The sequence below is a fragment of the Arvicanthis niloticus genome, unplaced genomic scaffold (assembly GCF_011762505.2).
Source record: "Arvicanthis niloticus isolate mArvNil1 unplaced genomic scaffold, mArvNil1.pat.X pat_scaffold_351_arrow_ctg1, whole genome shotgun sequence".
Taxonomy (NCBI): Eukaryota; Metazoa; Chordata; class Mammalia; order Rodentia; family Muridae; genus Arvicanthis; species Arvicanthis niloticus.
This window is the reverse complement of record NW_023046005.1, coordinates 17,511-37,106: the sequence shown is the minus strand read 5'-3', so window position 1 is coordinate 37,106 and position 19,596 is coordinate 17,511. Positions and strand designations below refer to the sequence as shown.

At 41.5% G+C, this 19,596-nt stretch overlaps 1 protein-coding gene across 1 annotated transcript; it reads left to right on the top strand.

Moving 5' to 3' along the window:
• Nucleotides 1-17,753: 17,753 nt before the first annotated feature.
• Nucleotides 17,754-19,246, top strand: LOC117701955 (small ribosomal subunit protein mS38). The gene is made up of 4 exons (XM_034493358.2): nucleotides 17,754-17,905; nucleotides 18,172-18,259; nucleotides 18,536-18,981; nucleotides 19,078-19,246. The coding sequence occupies exons 2-4, from the start codon at nucleotides 18,205-18,207 to the stop codon at nucleotides 19,177-19,179; spliced, it is 603 nt and encodes a 200-aa protein (XP_034349249.1). The 5' UTR covers nucleotides 17,754-17,905; nucleotides 18,172-18,204; the 3' UTR covers nucleotides 19,180-19,246.
• The last annotated feature ends 350 nt before the right edge of the window (nucleotides 19,247-19,596 follow it).

The window sequence follows — 19,596 nt, the reverse complement described above, 5'->3', positions numbered from 1 at the left end:
ACTCCACTCCTGGGAGGGGCTGCGAAGGAGGAGTGAATCTTGTAAACCTTCTGTCCAATCAAATTTGTTAAATAAAGGCTACAGCCAGTGATTGGGCAGTAGAAGAGGAGTGGGAGGAGCCAGAGGCAGGAAAAGGGAAGACGAGGAGAGCGAAGAAAAAGAAGGCGGCGCGGAGCAGAGTTGGCAGTTGGTCGAATCTAGAGGGCAGTTGGTGGAGAGAGAGAAGACGAAGAAGGCCTTGACCTAGGAAACCGCAAGTTGTTAAGAGCTCTCATAGCCCGGGAATAGTGTAGTTTAATGGTAAATCTGCCCAATCTAGGCATGCAGCATTCATTTGATACTTATTGACTTGTGTCATTATTCTCTGGACTCCCTATGGGCAAAAGATTTACCGCAACAAATTGGCGCCCAACATATTATTTAAAACTCAACTAACTTGAGACAAAAGAACAAAAGAAAAGTTACAAAATACCAAAACTTCCCCAACGGCCAAGGTCAAGAACAACACTCAGCTTACAGCTGGACTTACTCACTGCCCTGTGAAAACTGAAAGAAGGGTCTTCCGAAAATTCAACAGTGAAACAAAAGTTATTATAGCCAGACCAGTAGGTCACTTAAATTAAAAAATTAAATTAAAAAAAGGTGAATAGACACAGATAAATAGATGTAAAAGGTTTTAAGGTTGCGAGGAATAAATTACAGGCTGCTCTGAGTCAAGAGAGCCAAACAGATAAATAGAAAGGTTAGAGTAACAAATTATAACGAGGAACTGCTGATCCTAGAAAACAACTGCCTGCGAGATAGTTTTCAGGTAGAAACAGTGAATTGAGGGCTCCAAACCAGATAATTTTTTAATATAAAAAAAAAAAACATATTTTGATAAAGATGACAAAAACAATAGATATCTTTTGGGCTTTATATGATGAAATTTCAAATGATTTGACAGAAATCAACTTAGGAAACACTTTATTATTTATCAATATTACTATATTTATTTTTTTAATATACTATGTCTTCTCAAAAGACAAAGCTCTAGATAAAAAATTCTTTACCTTAGAAAAGAGATTACAAGAAACAATAGAACTTTTGGTACAAGATAAAAATGAAATTTGAAAACAGATAGAAAATAATGAGGAATGGAAACAGGGCTTAAAACAGAAGTTACAGGAACAAAAAGATGAAAATGAAAGTGGGAGACAAGAGATTAAAAGGATAATTAAACAGAAGATAGAACAGTTAATAGATCAGATGGAGAAACAGATAAAAAATAATGAATTAAAGACACAAAAAATTATAGATCAAAATAAGAGACAAAAAGATGAAAATAAAACTGAGAGACAGGAGCTAGAAAAGATGATCGAACAAAGCATACAACAACTCACAGATCAGATGGAGAAACAGATAGAAAATAATGAGAAATAGAAGCAGGGCTTAAAACAGAAGTTACAGGAACAAAAGATGAAAATGAAAGTGGGAGACAGGAGATTAAAAGGATAATTGAACAAAAGATAGAGCAGTTAATAGATCAGATGGAGAAACAGATAAAAAATAATGAATTAAAGACACAAGAAATTATAGATCAGAATAAGAGACAGAAAGATGAAAATGAAACTGGGAGACAGGAGCTAGAAAAGATGATCGAACAGAACATACAACAGCTCACAGATCAGATGGAAAAACAGATAGAAAATAATGAGGAATGGAAACAATTACAATATAAAAAAACATATGAAGCATGTATACAAACCTTAAGGGAGGAATTTAAATTTTCAGCTGAGGAAAATACTGAGGTTAAGACAGAAGTAAATAGAGAAAGTCAACCAAGAGTTATTAGAAAACACACCTTGGTCTATCCGGTTACGGTACAACAAAGACCTCCAAATGTTGTTTACCCACAGGATTATGAGGAATTTGAATGGCAACCTGTTGATGTGTTAGATCTGAGAAAATTTAAGGAGAGTGTCAATAATTTTGGTATGCACTCACCATTTGTTAAACAAATTCTGACTTCTTGGGCTATTAAAAATAGAATAATCCCCCAAGACTGGAAAGATATGGCAAGAGCTATATTAGAACCTGCCGCAAATTTACAATGGGTTACATGGTGGAGAGATGAGGCGAGGGAGATAGCACGACAAAATAGAGCCAGAGGAAGAGAGATTTCCATAGACCAACTGCTTGGTAAAGGTCGTTTTGCTGAAATAGAGGTGCAGGCTGTATATGATGAAGAAACTCTGACATTGTGTAGATTGTCAGCCTTAAATGCCTGGGACAAAGTTGCAGAATCCGGGAAGAGACTTGAACCATTTACTCAAGTCATACAAAGGCCAAAAGAAACCTTCCCTGACTTTTTACAAAGGCTAACCTCAGCTGTCGAAAGGAGTATATCAGATTCATTAACAAGAAAGGCAATAATTGAGTCTTTAGCCTTTAAAAATGCAACTGCTGAGTACAAGGAAGTAATCAGACCACTGAGGGCAAGGTCAACATCAATAGATGAATGGATTAGATACACAGCTGATGTTGGATCTCACTCAGCTGATATGTCAGTAATAGGAAAAACTGCAACTAGAAACCTAGAGATGACCCAAGATTTCAAATGTTTTAATTGTGGTAAATGGGGTCATCTCAGAAATGACTACAGAACAAATCAAAATAATAGGAAATGGGGGCCTAGGCCTTCTGGAATATGTCAAAGATGTGGCAAAGGCCGACATCTGACCAGGGAATGTAGAGCAACAACAGACAAATGGGGCAATACCCTGCCAAAAAACTTCCAGGGGGGCCTCTTGCAGGCCCCAATGCCAGACAAAAAGAGTTCTCTTTCCCAGGAAAATTAAATGTCACTGCTTCAAAAACAAATGTTATAAGACCAGATAAGGCTGAGGAAGGTTTTATAGACAATTCAAAAGGCCTCACAGGGAGTCAAAAGCAAATATTTTGGCAAACTTCTATACAAGATCAAAGACCAAAACTAAGAATACTAGTGAATAATATTGAGATTGAGGGGATGGTTGACACTGGAGCAGATGTCACTGTTCTTTCTCCAAATTCTTGGCCTGAAAGTTGGCCACTTCATGAAGTAGACATCCAATTTCAAGGACTTGGAACTTTATCCAAAATAAAACAAAGCACCAGATGGCTTAAATGTATAGGACCAGAAGGTCAGCTAGGAAAATTGAGGCCATACATGGCTGATATAGCCATTAACTTATGGGGAAGAGATCTATTACAACAGTGGAAAACCCAGATTAATATTCCCTCAGTGTCAATGTTTAATCATGAAATTCATCAGGCTCCTAATAAAAATTTAAAATTTGTTAAAAAACGTTATTTAAGGCAGTCTCACACTGTCCAAGCTGTTCATAAACAACATATGGTAGAGGCCGACAATTTAGTTCTACCCCAAAGAGCCATTGCTACCAAGACACCAACAACATTATCACTAAAGTGGTTGTCTAATCAACCCATTTGGATTGAACAGTGGTCTATGACAAAAGAAAAATTACAGGTATTAAAACAGCTGGTCCAGGAACAACTGGAGGCTCAGCATATTGAAGAATCTACCAGTCCTTGGAATTCTCCAGTATTTGTCATTAAAAAGAAATCTGGCAAATGGAGGACGTTGACAGATCTCAGAACAATTAATAAGATTATTCAGCCTATGGGTTCTTTGCAGCCTGGTATCCTGTAGTGAGCCGCTGTGGCTGCACACGTGCGTTTTCCAACATGGCGCTGGCCGCATGGTTCCCCAGCAGTAAACAATCATTCTGCGCAGCTGCTAGGCAGAAAGAGCGCCAAACCACTGGCCTATCCCGAGGCGTAATACTGGGTAGTGAGCAAGCAGCCCTTCAGAAGTGAATACGTCACTCTAGGGTGTATTTAAGGGACCCTCTTCCGGTTTCTTGGGTCTTTCCGCTTTATCGTGTGCGGTAGTAAAAAGTTCCTCGTGGCAGTAAACCCGTATCGCCTCCTGTCCTTATTCGCGGGCGAAAAGGGATTTTGGGGGCGCGCGTTACATCTGGTGCCGATTAACCCGGGAAATTTTAAGGCGCTGCGGGAGACCACCCAAGCTTGGGGACGGGTTACAAACTGCGGAACTCGAGGTGCATCCTGGAAGGTATGCTTGGCGTGGAGACCTTTGTTGCGACCGAATTTTCATTCACTGCCGCTGCTATAGTAGCTGGCCTTGTGTGGTTTTTGTTGGCAGTCTATTTTTGTTGTGAGGAACTAGCTCGAGGCACAGCTAATAGGAGTGGAGAGGTTTCAAAAAAGGTCTGCTCTAAGCTATCAGAACCAGGATGTGGCAACAGGTGCTCAGCCATAGGGTTGGGAAAAGAGAAACAGACGAAGAAGTCTGGAGAGAGACTGGCCAGAGAGTTTGGTTATAGGAAAGAATGTTCAGGAGGGATACAGGCCACTGCAGGGCCTGTTAAAGCTAGCAAACCTTCACCGGCTGGTGAAGAGAAGCGGGAACCCCCGCACCCAATTAAGGAGCCTGCTTCCATACACCTTAGCAGCTCCGAGGAAGATCTAACACAAGGAGAGGAAGAGGGCCTGGGGCAGGAACCAGCGGCCTGTACTAAGGCTGGAGGTCCCAAAGTAAGACTAAGAAAGCCTTTGAATTCCTCAGCCCCACTCTTGCCTCCAACTTACGATTCAGGCGGAGGCCCTAACTCATTCCTCAGCCCGGCGGATCAGAGGCAGCTACAGCTTGCATTTCCGGTCTTTGAAGCGGCAGAAGGCGCCCGCGTTTATGCTCCCGTAGATTATAGACAGGTCAAAGAATTAGCGGAAGCAGTGCGCGCATATGGAATTGGAGCTAACTTTACTGTAGCCCAAGTAGAGAGGTTAGCTACAGCCGCCATGACTCCAGGAGATGCCTTAGTATAAGAGAAACTAAGAGAAATCCTTAGTTCTGCTTTTTTGTTTATTATCCTGTCCTTGGTGCACCAATGTCCACGTGTGTCTCATTGTATTTTCTGTCCACGTGTCTCGTATGAATGATTGGTCGTCTATGTTTCATGTTCTATGTTTAATGTTTAAAAGATTGTTAAAATTGCTTGATTCAACACTTGGTCTAGTCTAACTTGGTTTTCAAAGGCAGTTTTAATAAGCAGAGCAGTGGCTAAAGAGTTGAGCTCAGCTGGAAAGGCTGCCTTTTCTAGGGACCAACATGTTTTTGGATTAAATAAGGAAGTTAAGAGTTTGTCCTAGAAAAATCAAAGTGACAAGGTGCTTTTATCTTAAAATTACAGCTAGAGAAATCGAGAAATTTTGTTTGGTTTAAATATATAAGATGTGTTGTCATTTCATTTTTGCTTCCAACTGATTTTTAGAAATTATTGGCCTAAAGTTATTGGATATGATAAAAAGGTTTACAACCTTGATAAAAAAGGCTGGCTTAAGATTGGTGACTCAGGGTTGGAGTCATTCAAAAACCAGGTGTGTAAAGATAAGATTTAAGAACAGTGTCTCTTTGGTGAGATATTTAAAGCTGCACTATCGTGCATCTACATATAAGAACTGGCAGCAAAACTTTATAGCATAAAGGTAATTTACTTGATGTTGATTTTAAAGAATATAAATTGCTTACATCGTTAAAGATTGGTTTTGTTTCTCAAAAATATGGTTATACTCTAACATTAAAAAAGAGGCTTAAAAACATAGTTAAACTGCCAATATTCCATTGGCTACAGTTGATAATTCAACCGAGAGTTTAAAAATTTTTGATTTGCCTATGTTTATAGAAAAAAGATACAACACGTGTCTTTTAAAATTTAAAGTTTAAATTTAAAGTTAAAAAAAAAAAAATGTGCAGTTCAGGCCTCAGAGAACAGGCGGGAGATTAAAAATATTTACATTTGAATTAAGACAATGCAGACTGAGCTCTACAGCTCAGGAGCCGCTCCCAGATGGAATGGTAGTTTATACGGATGGGTCAAAAACAAGAATAGGTGCCTATGTGGTTAATGATAAAGTTACATCCAAACAATATCATGAAACCTCACCTCAAATGGTGGAATGCTTAGTGGTGTCAGAGGTTCTGGAAATATTTCCAGGTCCCTTAAATATTGTTTCAGATTCCTTCTATGTGGTTAATGCAGTAAAAGCATTGGAAGTTGCTGGGTTAATTAAGACATCTAGCAGACTTGTGGAAGTTTTTCAAAAGATTCAGCTTACCCTGGCTAAGCGTAGATCCCCGGTCTTTATAACTCATATTAGGGCTCACTCAGGCTTACCGGGACCTATGTCCCGTGGCAATGACCTGGCAGATCGAGCCACAAGGTTAATTGCAATTGCCCTTTCGCCAAAGTTAGATTTGGCTAAAGCTTTTCGCAAAAGGTTTCATGTGACAGCTGAGACATTAAGATGTCGATTTAACATCTCTAGAAGGGAGGCCAGAGATATTGTTACTCAATGCCAAAACTGCTGTCATTTCCTACCTGTTCCCCATACAGGAGTTAACCCTCGGGGAATCAGGCCCTTACAAATCTGGCAAATGGATGTTACCCACATCCCATCCTTTGGTAAATTACAATATTTGCATGTTTCTATTGATACTTGTTCTGGAGTTATATTTGCCTCTCCTTTGACCGGAGAAAAGGCGGCCCATGTTATTCAACATTGCCTCGAAGCTTGGAGTGCTTGGGGAAAGCCTAAAATCCTTAAAACGGACAATGGGCCAGCCTACACTTCTCAAAAATTTAAACAATTTTGTCGCCATATGGAAGTGACACACCTGACGGGTCTTCCTTATAACCCCCAGGGACAGGGCATCATTGAGCGTGCTCACCGCACCCTTAAAACTTATTTGAATGGAAAGATGTTTTGACTGGTCTATGGAAAGGCCCGGATCCTATTTTAATAAGATCCCGGGGAGCGGTCTGTGTGTTTCCACAGGGGGAAGACAATCCATTTTGGCTGCCAGAGCGACTGACGCGGCGACTCGCGGTTCCTGAAAAGGACCCCCCGAAGGATTCATCTGCAGACGCTCTCAGCTCCCATTTGGACTCTCCAAAATCGGGTTCCTAGTATATACAGTAAATTTAGATGGTTAACCTATCTGCTTCTCAAAAACCTATGCCCTTGCCTTCTTAAAAGGCGTTGCTGCTGCTAACTTGTACCAATGTAACTCGCCTTATATTACAGTGCTGGTCTGCTTTTCTATAAGCAGGTCTAATAGCCAGTTTACCACTCTGATCCCTATCCCCGTTCAGACGTCTGAGACCTTGATTTTATCCTGACAAGAAAGGAGATTCTAATATAACTGCAGCCCTTATCGCTGCTATTACCATCCCTACAAATTGCAGCTGTAACAGCTGACTCAGACATGGTTAATCAAATCACAGCAGCTACTGTTGCTAATCAAATTTCAGAAAAAACCTCTGAGGCTTTTGACCCTCCCACAGAAAGTGGATGTGTTGGTCAATCAGAGAGTTTATTCGCTCCAAGCACACTTGATACAGCTCGCAGATATGGCTCAAATGAGCTGTGTCTCAATGACCCCATATCCAGGTATTTCACCTCTGAGATTTGTGAATGATACATTTATTTAAAGCCATAATCTTTCTGCTTACTTAAAAGGAAAGTGGAATGGGAAGTTGGACCAGATACAGCCGTGATTACAAGCTCGGATTTCCAGCGGATGAAACCTGCTGCCCGTGGAGATTTTACTTCTTAAAAATAAATTTCTTCTGCCTTTTCTTTCCTTCTTTCTTTCTTTCCTAAGAGCCGGAATAGGCCTGCGTGATACACTTCTAGGATGTGAACTAGTATTCATAGATGGATGGTTTGTAAGCTCAAGCCCAGCAAAAACGTGACAAGGTAGCTCTAAGCCTAAGCACGCGCAGCCTTGGGGCAAGCATCCTCCCTGAAATTTGATGATCTAGGCTAGAAATAGCCTATGACAGAGACATTCTCAGTCTATGCACCCCAAGAGCTCGGCTCATTTGCACTGGGTAGATGAGAAGTCTTGTCCAGTCAGCTCTTGCCTAAATAATTGTGATACCAGATAATAGGTTGACAGCCCTTGCACTCCTGGGAGCTATATATATACTCCATTGCACAGGGATGGGTGTCAATTCTCTTTATATTTCCTTAGCCCATGCACCCAGAGGACTCGTTTCCATGGCACCTGGAAGGGTAAGGAAAAAATCTTCGGGCTATAAGCTCTTGATCGCTTACTCCCCCCCAAGATGGAGTTTGCTTGATCGGGTTTGAGTTCGAATCTTATTTGGTACTACATTTAATAGGCAAAAGGCTGTTTCATATTAATAATTTAAACAGGGAGAGATGTAGTGAGCCGCTGTGGCTGCACACGTGCGTTTTCCAACATGGCGCTGGCCGCATGGTTCCCCAGCAGTAAACAATCATTCTGCGCAGCTGCTAGGCAGAAAGAGCGCCAAACCACTGGCCTATCCCGAGGCGTAATACTGGGTAGTGAGCAAGCAGCCCTTCAGAAGTGAATACGTCACTCTAGGGTGTATTTAAGGGACCCTCTTCCGGTTTCTTGGGTCTTTCCGCTTTATCGTGTGCGGTAGTAAAAAGTTCCTCGTGGCAGTAAACCCGTATCGCCTCCTGTCCTTATTCGCGGGCGAAAAGGGATTTTGGGGGCGCGCGTTACAGTATCCCATTGCCTTCCTTGTTGCCTAAGGATTGGCCCATTATAGTGATTGATCTGAAAGATTGTTTCTTCACAATTCCTCTACATGAATGTGATAGGGAAAGGTTTGCTTTCTCAGTGTCTACCTTTAATAAAGATTGCCCAATAAAGAGATATCATTGGAAAGTCTTACCACAAGAAATGGTAAATAGTCCTACCTTGTGTCAATACTTTATACAACAGCCATTGGAGATAATTCGCAAAAGGTTTCCCAAATCAATTATTTATCATTATATGGATGATATTTTGTTGGCTGATTCAGATATTAATATCTTGGAAAAAATGTTTGATGAAGTAAAGAAAATTTTGCCTTGCTGGGGATTGCAAATAGCCCCCGAAAAAATACAAAGAGGAGATTCTATTAATCATCTAGGGTATAAGATAAGTCTACAAACGGTTAAGCCACAAAATGTACAAATTAGAAGAAACCAATTAAGAACCCTAAATGATTTTCAGAAGCTACTTGGAGATATAAACTGGCTGCGACCAGCAATTGGCTTAACCACTCAAGAACTAAGTAATTTATTTCAAACCTTACAAGGTGATAAAGATTTAAATAGTCCTAGGAAATTGACTCCTGAAGCTGAGAAGGAGTTAGCCTTGGTAGAAAGAAAACTGCAGGATACACATCTAGATCGTATTGATCCAAAAATGGCCTGCATCTTAGTTATTTTACCTTCTACTCACTCTCCTACTGAAATTCTTATGCAGAGAGAAGATTATATTCTAGAGTGGATATTTTTAGCCCATAAACAGAGTAAAAAATTAAAAACCTACGTTGAGAAGGTTTCTGAATTAATACTGAAAGGAAAAAATGAGACTTAGACAATTAGTTGGAATGGACCCGGCTGAAATTGTAGTACCTTTTACTAATGCAGAAATTACCTCGTTATGGGCACAAGATGAACATTGGCAAAGAGCATGTAGTAACTTTTTGGGAGAGATTACCAACAAATATCCTAAAAGCAAGCGGCTTCAGTTCATAAAAAGAACTAATTGGATTATCCCTCGTATTTTAAAAGGAACTCCGATATCTGGAGCCCCTACATTTTACACTGATGCTAGTAAATCAGGAAAGGCAGGATATAAATCAGAAGACATAAGTAAGGTGGCTGAGAGTCCCTATAAGTCAGTTCAAAAATCTGAATTATACACAATAATCATGGTATTGTCAGATTTTCAAGAATCCCTTAATATAGTAACTGACTCTCAATATGCCGAAAGGGTTGTTTTACACATAGAGACTGCTGAACTTATTCAAGATAATTCTGAATTGACCTCATTATTTTTTCAACTACAACAAATTATTAGAAATAGAAGTAACCCCATATATATAACACACATAAGATCCCATACAGGTCTGCCAGGCCCTCTAGCACAAGGTAATAATGATATCGACCAGCTATTGATAGGAAGCGTGCTAGAGGCTTCAGAATTTCATAAAAAACATCATGTTAATAGCAGAGGTTTAAAGAAAGGGTTCTCTATTACTTGGCAACAAGCCAAGGAAATTGTGAGGCAGTGCCCTACTTGCTCATTATATAACCAAACTCCTTTGCCTACAGGAACTAACCCTAAGGGTACTCAAAGAAATGACATTTGGCAAATGGATGTCTTTCATTTTACAGAGTTTGGCAAACTGAAATATGTGCACCATACTATAGACACATATTCAGGATTTCAATGGGCAACTGCATTAGCATCAGAAAAGGCTGATTCGGTAATTACACATTTGTTAGAAGTCATGGCCATTATGGGAATACCCATACAAATTAAAACAGACAATGGTCCAGCATATACCTCTAATAAGATGGAGAAGTTTTTTACATATTATAATATAAAACATGTTACAGACATATCACATAATCCTACGGGACAAGCAGTTGTGGAGAGATCCAATCAAACTCTAAAGGAGATGCTTAATAGGCAAAAGGGATCAATAAGAACCCCCAAAGATAGATTACATAGTGCTTTATTAACTCTAAATTTTTAAAATGCTAATGAACAAAACTCCACAGCTGCTGAGAGACATTGGACTGTGGAAAAAACTTCTGAACTAAATCAACCTGTTTATATTAAGGATATTATGACGTCAGAATGGAAAGTGGGAAATGTATTACGCTGGGGGAGAGGTTATGTTTATGTTTCCACAGGAAAAGAAAAGCTGTGGGTTCCTTCCAAAATGATAAAGATCAGAAATGACAAAGGGAGACCCCCTGAAGCACTAGTCGACACAGAAGAAAAAGGAGACTAACTCAACCAACCAAATGGGTGATGTATATATGGTGTTATGTCTCTTATATGGACTTAACTGGCTGGGACTAAAATGTCAATGCAAAGCCAAGAACATTTAATTGGGTAATAATTTCTCATGACTTAATACATGCCATCCTTTATGAGGGCATGTATTTAAGTTATATATAGTTTGATTAAGTAATCAAACTAACCTGAAGAGGGCAGTGGCCTTTCTTTATTGATCTTCATTGACAAAGCTGTGTGCCCTACATATTCCACGTGAATGTTTTTAGAAAACTACCTGTTGCTCTTAAGTTTTATATGTTACAGGATGAAAGAAGAGAAAACTCAGCCCTAGCATGATTTATACTCGAGGATTCTGAGTCTCTAGGACCTCCTATTCCAGCTTCGTGCTTGATTCTACTGCAACTGCATCGAAGCCGCTTCTTTTAAGGACTTGCTTCCAGAACTTTTCCAGAACATCTAGCTTGCCTGTCCAACCTTTCTGACTGTAACAGTTATGGTGTCAGCTTTGCTATGAACTTTCTCAGTACACAGTGACTTCAAGGCAAATGATGCCAGCTAGCTCTCCTTTGACTAAGCCAATTTTCCTGTTTCCCTTTGGGCCCCCAGATGGGAATTCTTCGCCCCAATTCAGCTGGAAGCAGACAAAAGGAGATCATCGCCCCAGTTCCTTATGTTGGGGTGGATGGTTCTGGTTACTTTATAAATTATACATGTGTTGTAATTTAAGGAATACTTTACAAATGTAGCTTCAGACAGGAAGGGAATTAGAGAGCTAAATCTCAGAAATTAAGTGGGATTAATATTTTACTCTTATATAGGCATTGTGCCTGTATAACTCATACAGAAATACAAAGCTTAGACCCAGTTTAAAAAAAAAAATAGGTATATCTTACATTGTTAAGAAATCTTTATGATAGTTACAAGGTTGAAATTATAATCTCTTACATTAATATGGAATTTATTTTATACAAATTTAGGATTTTCACTGACATAAGTTTCTTATTAATACAAAAGTGAGATTAATATATTACTCTCATGTAGACATTGTACCTGTATATCTTATTTAGAAATACAAGGCTTAGACCCAGTCCTTTTTAATCAAAAAAAAAAAAAAAAAAAAACAAAAAAAAAAAAACATTAGTGGAAAGGAATTAACAGACAACTGTTCAGATTGCCTTACATAGTTGATTTTCAAAAACGTCAGAAATCCATAGAATTGACATTACAAACATTCTGATATAAACATTTATTTTATTGGAGACCTATCTGATCCTGACAGCTTCCCAGTCTTGGATTCTAAGAAGAAATCGAGCATCTTTGGAGTTACACCAGTTGTGGTATGACAGCCACTAGGCAAGAATTGCCTCTTTTAATCTACAGACAAAATAGTGTACAAAAAAAGAAACACACTTGCAGAATAGTCGACTGATTATATCTGCCAAGACAGAGTAATCAGCCCTTAGTAATTCTGCATTACTAGGTCTGTCAGATGATTCCTGGGCCAGAAGGCTGAAGACCAGATGCTCCAACATTTTAAAATAAGGAACTGTCTAGATGTTCAGTGGTCTATTTAAATTGGCTGAGTTTTAGAAGCCACGCTTTGTGCTTCCCATATCTTTAATTAACTAGTCATCCTGGATTTCTGATGGGGTTGAAGATTTATAATCTCACAGCCAACCCAGGCTATTTACTTTGAGAAGATGATTTTCAGATGCTATTCATTTTGAAGACAGGACATAAGCCAGGTTCAGAACTAAGTTTTTTAATTGAGAGAGATGGCAAAGGTTCTATTTAGTTAACAAAAATGATGGACTGGGTGTTAGGTTTATCTTGTACTTTAACAAACACAACATGGTAAAATAGCTAATGTTCAATTAATATGTGAAAAGAAAAAAATTTTTTTTTATTATTGGACAAAAAGGGGGAAATGTGGTGGATAGCCCTAGCCTCTTGTTGTCATGGTAACTCCACTCCTGGGAGGGGCTGCGAAGGAGGAGTGAATCTTGTAAACCTTCTGTCCAATCAAATTTGTTAAATAAAGGCTACAGCCAGTGATTGGGCAGTAGAAGAGGAGTGGGAGGAGCCAGAGGCAGGAAAAGGGAAGACGAGGAGAGCGAAGAAAAAGAAGGCGGCGCGGAGCAGAGTTGGCAGTTGGTCGAATCTAGAGGGCAGTTGGTGGAGAGAGAGAAGACGAAGAAGGCCTTGACCTAGGAAACCGCAAGTTGTTAAGAGCTCTCATAGCCCGGGAATAGTGTAGTTTAATGGTAAATCTGCCCAATCTAGGCATGCAGCATTCATTTGATACTTATTGACTTGTGTCGTTATTCTCTGGACTCCCTATGGGCAAAAGATTTACCACAACATGAGGGGAAAAATTAAAAAAAAAAAAATTAAACAAAAATCAAGTAACAAGAAAATTCTAAGTTTTGGTCCAGTTGTGTTAGCAGCTTTTGCTGCAACAGTGGAGGTTCTCCTGTCATTCCTTGGAATCCTATGCTCTGCAATGGTGTTAGAGAGCCTTGAGTTTCAGCTGCCCTTTACTCCTTAATCTTAATTCTAAGTATTATTTACAAATCTCTTACAGAGGGTGAATACCTTCTGTATGCCACTGGTGCTTCCTGAAATCACCTCAGATGTGTCATTTCTGTAGGTTTCCAACTAATCTGAACATAACCTTGAGGATATTGGTTATTTTTAGGCATTTGCTGGATACTGACTGGAAACACATGAGGCAGTCTCTTTATGACCTTAGGAAAGTACTACTCAGTTCTTTCATAAGAAGCCTCTAGAGGTACCTGATTTAAAAATTCTACCAGTACACAGAGAAACCCTGTCTTGAAAAAACAAACAAACAAACAAACAAAAAAAATTCTACCAGGAAGATCCTTTTTCCTTCTCTAGTTCTAGTCTCTGAAGCCTTACCTGAAATTTGTAATTTTGCATGTACACTTTCAATTTTTCCCTTTTCTAAGTCTGTGTTCATGTAATAGGAGATTCATCTCTAATCTCTAGCTTCTGGACTCTCTTCATGTCTTCCTACAAAACAATGCTTTATTTTGATGTGTGTGAGTGTTCTATCTGCATGTATACGGCATCCCAGGGTTAGGGCATCAGATTCCAGTATAGATGGTTGTGAGCTACCATTGTGGTTACTGGGAATTGAACTCAGGACTCCTAGATGAGCAGACAGTGATCTTAACAGCTGAGCCATCTCTCCAGCCCTGAAACATCTTTATCTTCCTCTAGACAACATCCTTCTCTGCTGACTGACAGTTCCTGGCCAGAATGTCCTCCTCCTCATTTCCCTATTCCACATCTGATAGCACCTTCTCTCTTTACTCTGCAGCAGCTCCAAAGCATTGGAAATTAATTTATGTGAAGACCAAATCTTTAGGTGTAGCTTCTCCTCTTTGATGAACTCACCTCAAAGCTCTCAACACTTTTAATTGAATGTGAGTTGCCTGAAACCAATAGCAATGCTACTTGATTAGTACTAAAAGCTCTGTAAGCTGTTTTTCTTTACTCCATTACCTTTTAACAGGCATCTTAGCAACACTCCTGAGATGGGAAGTTCCCCGTGTTTCTACCAAATCCTGGAGTCTCGCTTACCTGTGAGTGTGCTTTACCTCTTCCTGGAGTATTCTGCGCCTCTCTTTCCTTCAAACCCCACATATTGGGCACAAATGCTGGTAAACTGTTTCACATGGGACAATTAAAGAGAGAAAAGAGAAAGATGTAATGAAGCCTTGAAGGAACAGGGCGAACAGCCTCTGCAGAAGTGTTTTTATTGATTGTTACACAAAAGGTATCTTCAGGAAGTCAATGAATACCAGATCCTTTGATCTGATCTGAGAATTGTTTGAAGGAGCACATTACCTAAGCAATTATCAGCTATTACAAGACTTCTGATTTGCCAGAAATGTCTTGCTAATGAAGTCATGCAGTTTTTGAATCTCCTATAGGAAAAGCAACTCCATGAATCTCAGATAACAATAACTGGTTATAAAAGATTATTTCAAAGTCTAGGTATGCCATCACTCAGAGTTTATGCCGGGTACAATGGCTTTTAAACTTTCAACTATAGTTGCATGCTTGCTTCACTTGTACAAAGCCCTGGGCTTGATCCCCAGCACTGCCTAAGCCAAGTATGGTGGTACATGGTTATAATTTTAGCACTTTTGAGGCACAGGCAGGAGTATCAATAGTATAGGATTATCCTGAGCTGTATAGTGAATTTGAGACTGACTGGGTGACTTGAAAAAAACCTTATCATAATGTAAAATAATAAGGGCTGGAGAGAAGGCTTGGTGTCTCTCTTCCAGAGAGGATCCAAGTTTAGTTCCTAGTAGCACCCACACTGTAAGGCTCACAACTCTTGTTCCAGGGGATCCAGTGCCTTTTTCAGGCCTCCATTGACACAAATCATGAACTTGGTGTACATAACATACATACATTCAGGCAATGAATAAATCTAGTACATTTTAAAACAAAAAATTAAAAATCAAACGGACAATGTTCAACAAGCTTCACAGCTAACTGTTAGGATAAGATGTGCTGGCTGGAGCCCTCCACATTTAGGCTTAAGTAAGGCAGGTAACCTGACTGATACAAACCACTCAGTATTTGGCTTCTGTGGCCCAATACTAGGGCTCTTCCACCTAGGCTGCAACAGGCAGGCCGTAGAACTTAGAGATCACCTTCCCATGCTTTCTGATTGGGAACAAACTAAAAATCCTATGGAAGAATAGGAAGTACTCTTAACCATCGAGCCATCTTTTCAGCCCCAGCAGTGCTTTTTTTCCTCAGGTTTTTATGAAGGATTGACCTTTGCAGTGCTGGATCTGCCTTAGCAAGGTTGGCTTACAATAGCAGTGCAATGTCACAGTGTCACAGCTATGTAGCCATGTTTTATTGCCACCATGGCCAAGCAGCTATCCTGCCCTAGTTGGGCATGTTCTGTTGGAACCTGTTGAGGTATAGGAATCTTTTGTTTTTGTATTTTTTTGAGACCAGGTTTCTCTGTGTAGCCCTGGCTGTCCTATAATTCAATCTGTAGGCCAGGCTTGTCTCGAACTCCAAAGAGATCCATCTGCCTCTGCCTCCCAAGTGCTGGGATTAAAGGCATGAGCCACCACCACCCAGCAAAGTATAGGGTTTTTTTTTTTTTTTTTTTTTTTTTGTTTGTTTGTTTTTTTTTGTTTGTTTGTTTTGTTTGTTTGTTTTTTTGAGACAGGGTTTCTCTGTGTAGCCCTGGCTGTCCTGGAACTCACTCTGTAGACCAGGCTGGCCTCAGACTCAGAAATCCGCCTGCCTCTGCCTCCCAAGTGCTGGGATTAAAGGCGTGCGCCACCACCGCCTGGCAAAGTATAGGGATCTTGACAGGTTAACTTTACTCACCTCCTGGAAGACCAGAAACTAGCTAGTTTCTGGGATTGTGTAAGGAGGATGCTCTGGTTGAATCTGTTTCCAAAACAGTTTCCACTTGCCCTTTCTCTTATTGGCCTGACTCTGAGAAGCCCTGTCCTTATCTGGATTGTTGTGAATATGACCACCTCTGTTGTCTCCTTGAGCCTTTAGTTTAGGTTTTCCATTTTTTATCTAACTAGATAAGGGTCCAGGAAGAGAAACACTAAATAAAAGCTGGCCATGTTGAGGACTGGAGCACCAAGGTGAGGGCTGGAATCTAAAAGGCACATTTGCCTTTTTTGGCTAAACCCAGGGGGAAGAGTCTGTGAACTGAATGTAGAGACTAATGTGCATGAACCTTGTTCCTGTTTGGGCCAGTGCAATGGATGGCTCAGTGGGTTAAGTGTTTGCCACATAACCTGACAATTTCAATGGGATCCTGGAATTCACTTACTTAAAGGTGGAAAAGGAGAACTGACTCCAGAGTTATTCTCTGACCTCTACATGTGTGCTGTGGCATATGCACGTTCGTTCACATTGTGCCTCCCCTCTCGAAGACACCATTAGAAAAGACATAAATATCTCAGGCATCACCTCTGCAAGGTGGGGTACATGCAACATCACTTTGTGTCCTCAGTTACAGAGCTGGGACTAGAGTCTGCAATTTGTGCCCTCTTACTGGCGTATGTAACTTTCAGCTAGGCATTTAATGCTGAGAATGAGATATTTGGCCATTTTCTGCTAAGAATCCCCAGAAATCCCTCATGCAAGGCATAAGTAGCTCCTCAAATGAACGCGGACCCTAGTCTTGCACGTGCCCTAAAGCTGGCACCCTGTCCATCGTGTGTGACTTTCTGGTCTACACAGAGGTGGCAGTATGGATTGCTAGGCTCTTGGCCAAGGGAAGCAGCACCCATATTCTGAAGAAGCTGCTTTTAAGTTGTATGGGGATTTTTAATTTTTCCCCAAAGCACACTAGAATTTAGAACCTATTTCACTTGAGATTGGCGTGGAGAAGTGGTTGTCAAGTGAAAGGGGCAGGATCGTGGAGCAGGAACAGAACCGAGTTCCTGAGAGCCCCACCCTACCACCAGCATGTCCCACAGGACTTTTAAACGACCTGCTGCGCTAACAGGAGGAGCTTCACACGTCACTTCCTCAGTCCTACGGTCCATAGAGGTACCCGCTTGGGAGAGACGAAACAACGAAAAAAGAAATACTGTTAAAGGCCACGTGTACCCAGAGAGCACTATCTGAGATTGTGGGAGGATGTAGGGTTTGCTTGTTTTTATCCTGAACTTACTTGCTGCTGGAGAACAGCGGCTAAGGGAGCGTTCCCTCTAACCGGAAGCGATCGCTTGCTGGCACTCGAGGAACGTGTTAGCACAGAATCAGGCGCCAGAGGGCGCTGAGTAGTAGCAGGGACCGGAAGTGGTCAAGGGCATAGGCGAAATGATCAGTCCTAACTTCCGGGATTCGGTAGGCGGGTCGGAAGCTTGAGAGAGAGAGAGATCCTGTTGGAGAGCTTAAAAGATGACAGGCGGCGGGGCTTGGTTGGCCTGCGTTTGTTTGGTGCGTGAGAGTGTCGATATTGCCCTGCGCTGTGGGTTTTGGTGCCTGAGCAGAAACAGTGGGTGGATGGTTTACAGGGATCACGCTGCTGGAGATAAGTAGGGACAGGATTTAAGCCAAGAGCGACTTCTGAAGATGTCTCCTCATTGCTGGTCAGGGGGACCCAGGGTGATGGGATATGTGAGGCATGCGGCCTGGCCAGTCGGCGACGGCTGAGAGCACTGCCCACTGCCGCTGAGTGACCTCAACTGGTACCTGTATTCTAGCTTTGAGCACTGCGGCCCGACCAGCAGCTCACCATGTTCCTGGCGCGTCTGACTTCACAGCTGGTCAGAACTGTTGTTCCCTGGGCAGGTAAGAGGCTCTTGGACGCGGAATCCACGCCTAGGTTGGGGATGGGAATCATAGTGGCCCAGCTCGCCTTCAAGTAGTCGCTACTGGAAATAAGAGCCTGACCACAAACTTTTTTTCTGTGAACTTCTGTGTAGAATGTAGGGGTACATCACAACTAAAGACCGAAGAATAAGGTGCAGATCTTCCTATTTGGGTATACGTGTTGCTCTAGCCTGGGTAGTAATGGTGTTCTGATCTGTTGTGATCTCACAAGTAGTAACTGTGTTGTTTCCCCAGGTTTCAGTCGTTCCTGGCCTGGCTCCGGGGTGATTGGCAGCCATGCTTTTCGACCCCTTTACAATTTGCAGCCTGCAAGCCCAAGTCGGGCTGCCTCCCTCCCTGGTAAGAAGGCCCAGTTAGAGCTTGAGGAGTTCCTGGTCCCCAGGAAGATGGCCATCAGTCCTCTAGAGAGCTGGCTGACTGTTCAATACCTATTGCCCAGACTGAATGTTGAGGTCCCAACGACTCTGGCTCCCTCCCAATTCTACAAATGTCCACCTAGCCAGGGGGAGGAGAAAGCCAAGCAGGGAGTCAGGGAAGTCTGGGATGCCACTCCAGTGCAGTGCAAAAATGTGCTGAAGATCCGAAGACGGAAGATGAACCACCACAAGTACCGTAAACTGATCAAGAGGACACGGTTTCTACGTCGTAAAGTCCGGGAAGGACGTCTGAAAAAGAAGCAGGTGAATATGGGCTTTTGCTTGGGCCTAGATTGACAGTGGTTACGAGTCTTTGGCTTTCTCACAATAATAAATTTGTTGTCTCCTCTGCCCTTGCAGATCAAGTTTGAGAAAGACTTGAAGCGCATCTGGCTGAAGGCTGGTCTGAAGGAAGCCCCTGAGGGCTGGCAGACCCCGAAGATATACATGAAGAACAAATAAGTCTGGGTTCCTGTGCCTCTGGCTCTCTCGCTGCTGACCCATTATAATAAACGTTGGAAGGACTCAATTACTCTAGGCCAGCCTAGAGTTTCTTTTGGCTTGGTGTGAGATCTCTTCAGGTAAAAACATACTTCTGCCATTGGAACCCAGGGCCCAAAGGTGCCTAATGGTCCTTGACCTCCAGCCTAACTAATCTGCCTTCTGAAATGACGGCCTCCTTTAGAGATATGTGCTCTGGGACCACTGTGAACAGCTCCAGAGATGTGGGCTTCAGTGTGAATACTAATGGTAGAGTGGCCTGGGTGGCCTGGAGCTGAGGGGTACCTGGGTTAGGGGGAATGGTGAATAAGAGATGATCTGTGAGGACTCAGGAGGGAAGCAGAAAAGGGAAGCTCAGATGTCTCAAGAGATGGCACA